The sequence below is a fragment of the Lipotes vexillifer genome, unplaced genomic scaffold (genome assembly GCF_000442215.2).
Source record: "Lipotes vexillifer unplaced genomic scaffold, Lipotes_vexillifer_v1.1 scaffold418, whole genome shotgun sequence".
In the NCBI taxonomy this organism is placed as follows: domain Eukaryota; kingdom Metazoa; phylum Chordata; class Mammalia; order Artiodactyla; family Lipotidae; genus Lipotes; species Lipotes vexillifer.
In genome coordinates this window covers 2363771-2368985 of record NW_006798629.1, presented here as the reverse complement: position 1 = coordinate 2368985, position 5215 = coordinate 2363771, and the positions used below count along the sequence as shown (strand labels likewise).

The 5215-nt window shown below is 37.4% G+C and overlaps 1 protein-coding gene across 1 annotated transcript in view; it reads right to left on the bottom strand.

Annotated features, from left to right (window-relative positions):
* Nucleotides 1–4696, bottom strand: part of PP2D1 (protein phosphatase 2C like domain containing 1) — a 16733-nt gene extending 12037 nt beyond the window's left edge. Inside the window, exon 1 of the mRNA XM_007470643.1 lies at nucleotides 3658–4696. Within this exon, the coding sequence (XP_007470705.1) occupies nucleotides 3658–4696 (1039 nt within the window). The remainder of the gene's footprint in view (nucleotides 1–3657) is intronic.
* Between the last annotated feature and the right edge of the window lie 519 nt (nucleotides 4697–5215).

The window sequence follows — 5215 nt, the reverse complement described above, 5'->3', positions numbered from 1 at the left end:
CCTGCGCGTCCAGAGCCTGTGCTCCGCAATGGGAGAGGCCACAACAGTGAGAGGCCCACATACCGCGAAAAAAAAAAAAAAAAAAAAGGAACGAAACTGAGTCATTTGTTGAGACATGGATTGATCTAGAGACTGTCATACAGAGTGAAGTAAGTCAGAAAGAGAAAAACAAATATCATATATTAACGCATTATGTGGAACCTAGAAAAATGGTACAGATGAACTGGTTTGCAGGACAGAAATTGAGACACAGATGCAGAGAACAAACATATGGACACCAAGGGGGGAAAGCGGCAGGGGGTTGGGGGGGTTTGTGTGATGAATTGGGAGCTTGGGATTGACATGTATATACTGATGTGTATAAAATGGATGACTAATAAGAACCTGCTGTATAAAAAAATAAATAAATTTAAAAGAAGGATGACTAATCTTAGTTGAGGAAAAGAAAAGCAGTGACGGAGGAATAGAAAAACAAAAGATGTATATATAGAAAACAAACAGCAAAATGTCAGACATATATCCTACCCTATAGTTAATTACCTTAAATGTAAATGAATTAAATACTTGAATCAAAAGGCAAAGTTTGGCAGAATGGAAAAACAAACAAGCAAACATGGTGGCTGGCTGAATAAAATCCCCAAAGATATCAGAACCTAATCTCTGGAGCCTGTAAATGTTACCTTATATGACAAAGACTTTGAAGATGTGATTAATGATCCTGAGATGCTTAACACTGGATTGTCTGGGTGGGTTCTAAATTCAACCACAAGAGGGAGATTTGGCTACAGGCACAGAAGAAGGAAATGTGCACATGGAGGCACATTTGAGATCAGAGGGATGTGGCCACAACCCAAGGAATACTGGCAGCCAAGCAGAAGGTGGAAGGAGCGAGGAACAAATTCTTTCCCACATCCTCTGGAGGGAGTGCTGCCATGAAGACGTTGGGCCAGTTATGCTGGTTTAGAACTTCTTGAACTGTAAGAGAATAAATTTCTTTTGTGTGAGCCACCAAATCTATGGTAAATTTGTAACAGCAACCACAGTAAACGAACACAAACAAGATCCAACTATATGTTCTCTAAGAAGACACTTGATTCAAAGATAAAAAGATGGGGAGAAAAGGCTGTATCAGTGAATATACTAAAAATCATTGAGCTGTAGACTTTACCTGGATGAACTGTGTGCTTTGTGAGTTGTATCTCAATAAAGCTATTAAATATAAAATCGCTGGGGAAAAGGATTTAAGGGATCAAATAAGAATCCCATATGTTTATAAGGAACTAGTGTGGTTAATTAGAAATGTAAAAATTTGTGGTTTATTTGATGTTGTGAAAAAAGTGTAATTATGTATGCTGTATCAATATGTTTGAGTTTTAATCCTGTGAGGATTAAGTGAAGTAAAATAAGAGAGCACCAGGAGAAGTGATAAAATGCAATATAAATGAGAAGTGCTAAGGACAAAATGTCAGGAATGTCTGTTTGGAAGGACCTTTTTCCACATGTACAAATTCAACACTTATTCATTGACTGTATCACCACACTCATGTTTCATTATAAAGTGAGGTGGAGTTTTTTTCTTGGTTTTAATTCCAGAGTTGTGATGATACTGGTATTTGACAAATTTCAAACAAGAAAAATGAATTCCCTTGCTATCTTTATAGGTCTTGTTTTATAAAATACAAAACATGCCCTTGATAAATTTGTGTGAACATTTATTTTTTGTAACTCATTTAAATTACTTTCTTTTAGGAGCACTTTCGTATCATAAATCATGACCTCCCTTTCACAAGTTGGATTTTTTTCCCCCTACTTATTTGTTTCTATTAGAATGAAGGATGCCCAAATGAAAACATTTTATCACAGTTATGTATGTAAGCCTGTAAATTAAATCCAAAAAATGTTTGACCTGGAAATTAGAACCTGCCAAACAACAGTGGGCTTGGAAGTAATGAATCATAGTAAACTGAACATTTGATGATAGTATCTACTTATTGAGTATCTCATATATTTTCCTTTAATTTCCCAGGAACCATGATATCAAATGATATTTTCTAATAGAGGTCCAAAGTCCAAGGTTATGGGTCAGTTCCCAGATTAGTTTGAAATCTGAAAACTCTCCATCCATGAAGTAGGACTGCTCTGAAGCACTTTGGAACCTCAGGGTAGGGCCTGAGAAATGGCAAATGCTCCAAGGAAATTGGCATTGCACTTGGCTCCATGGTATTGCTTAATCTGGTGTTCTCATTTTGGGCTCACAACCAGAGTTAGATCAGAAACAGGCCGGCTTCCAGGGACCTTGACATTGTAATGGTCTTGGTGAGTATATCTGGCCCTGGTGTGGGCCAAAGTCCCACTCCCTGAGGCCCAGACTCCTCAGACTCTGGAAGCAATCCCCTTCAGAGGCAGTTTGATTTCCAGCTCCAATTCCTATTACCTCTGACACCTTGAACAAATAATTGCACCCCTCCGAGCTTCTATTTTCTCATCTGGACAATTGGGTCAACACCACTTAGAAATGGCGGCAGGGGTTGGGAAGGAGAACAGATGTGGTTTAAGGGTCCAAACTTGCAACAAGCAGTAAATACGTCTTAGAGGTCTAATGCACAATATTGGGAACAGAGAGAATGTATATATTTTAATCATCAAGCTTGCTAAGAGACTAGAACTTAATTTTTTCAACCACTATAAAGAAATGATGATTATGTAATGTGATAGAAGTGGTAATTATCGCTACAATGGCAATCATGTTACAATATAAAAGCGTATCAAATTAACATGTTGTGCTTCTTAAACTTACACAACGTTACATGTCCAATATATTTTTTTAAAAACAATACTTAGATATCTTTAGATATCAGAGTTCTTGGAAGACTACATGAGAAATTACTCTGTGCGCAATATTCAGTAAGTGCACACTGTCATTAATAATAATTCTACCGAGGAAAGTGGTGGTGGAACCCTAGTTAAGCATCTCATGGAAATGAGCATGGAACTCGGGTTAACTTGGCTAAAACTGTTTTACCTCTGGGCTTTCGATTTTGGCAAGCTCCTTAGCTAGAACTTCAGCACAGCATGTCAAAAGAATTGCTTCTTGAAATAAAATTAAAAGAATCCAGCCAAAATTTTTGGGGAAGGAAATACACGCCTATAAAACTGAACCATGAACGATTGTTTTTCCTAAGATGAAATCGATGCAACTTGGCCAGTGAGCACAAGAGTGACCTGTTGCAAATATGTTAGTTACCAGAAAAACTGACCAGTTTAGCAGCTATACTAACAACACTCAAAGAACTTGCCATTCTCCCGAAAAAGGGAAGTGTGGGAAATGTTTTGGTTTCATTCCAATCTGAGCAAATGTAATAGATTTGCTTTGCCTTTATCAATAGCTGTGTTGCTACCCCATTTAGAAAACGTCATGTTTTGGTCACATTATTTCATGTACGTGCCTCCTTGAGACATAATTACAATTCATTTTGTGCCTGTAAATCTACATTTAAACTGTGGTTATTGGTCGTTTCTTAAATTGGTCAGTGAAATATCTAGGCACTAGTAAGTCATTAAATAATAGGTCACTAGATAATTCTGGAAGCAAGAGAGGTTTTGCTGCCAGGAATAAAACATGTTAAGGTGTAACCTGGTACCATTCAATATACATACCAGTGTTTGCAATATGTAGCACTCCAGAAATTATTTTCGGCATCCCCTGGAAAGGGACCAAAGAAGCATCAAGGTCATTGAATCTTCTCCAAGACTTCTTAGCTTTGGGACTTTTAATGTTGCCTTCCAATATGCAAGTAACTGCAGAACAGCCGCTCCATCGAGCCCTGGACGCTTCTTTCCTTCCAAGACGTAAAAGCCTGTCCATTCTCCAAAATGCTTTTGCAAAGGCTTTGTGTATGTTCTCATACTCACTTTTCAATGCTTTTGTCTTTTTCTTTATGGAGAAGGAATCTTCTATAGCTCTGTAGTCTTCTCTAAACACTGTGTGAAAAGAATTGATTACTTTTTGCTCTTCAGGGGTCATTTGGTAGGTAGGATCAAGTCTGGAAAGGTGGTGGAGAAGTAAAACTGGGAGTTCCATTGATGTCAAGTCTGCTGCCGAGGCACCGTGATGTCCATCAAACAAACCAAAAAAACACACATTGGGTTTGTTGCCAAAATTATTCACGACGGTGAATTTATCATTCATGTCAGCTCTCCATGTAGAATTCCTGTCTTCGCAAATGGCTGCTCCTTTAATTAATAGATGACAGATTTTTTGAGGATATATTGAACTCTTGGGAATGTTATCAATAATTTTATAGTATGCTGGTATTTGTTTCTTGCAAAGGAGCTCAAAAGCATTATTAATGCTCTGTAAGATTTTTTCAGTAAATGCAAAAGATGACAATAGTTTAGCAATGATGGACTGCCTCTGATCAGCAATCGCTGAGAGCCCTGGTTTCTTCCCACCCATCCACTGAAAGCCCAATGTAGCCAGAGCTACATGCTGCTTTTTATGGAGGAATATTCCAGGTAGGTCAATTTCATGCTTGCATATGGAACAGGGAAATGTGATCATCTCATTGTAGACCTGCACTTCGTGATGGTCTCTTCTTTTTCCTTTAAAATGCTTTCTTCTCCATGTAAGTGGGACTCCCTCATCTGAATCATATGTCAGTTTTCTTGTGTACAATTGCCTTGATTTCCAAAACATTCTGCAAACAGGATAAAAGATATTTACATGCCTGGAATGATGCACTGAAAATCTCTTCAAGCAGGCCCCTATCTTTGCAATTTGCTTTGGCTCCTTGAGATTTTATATTGGCCTAGAATATTCTTATTCCTCTTTCTGTGATTCCCCCTCAAAACACATAGTAAGTATTAAGGAATTGGTAATTGGCCTGTGTAGGCCCAGATGAAATTCGGCAAAATCTCCAGAAAGTCAGCTAGACCTCTAAGAACAAATACTCAGATAAATCAGCACAGTATTTTATCAAGGCAAGTGAAGGTATATGCTTGAGATCTAGGAATGTGATTTCAAATATAAGCATAATTATTTTTGTATTCGATTTTGTCCTAATCATAAAATAATTTTATTTATATAACAATATTATATAAAGAAATAGAATAATTTTTAAAAAACACTTTTGTCCTAATTAAAGAGTTCTCAAGAAAATGAATGGGAGATGCCAAAACCAAGCAGGATGATGAAAAGAATGGATAGTAAGGACAG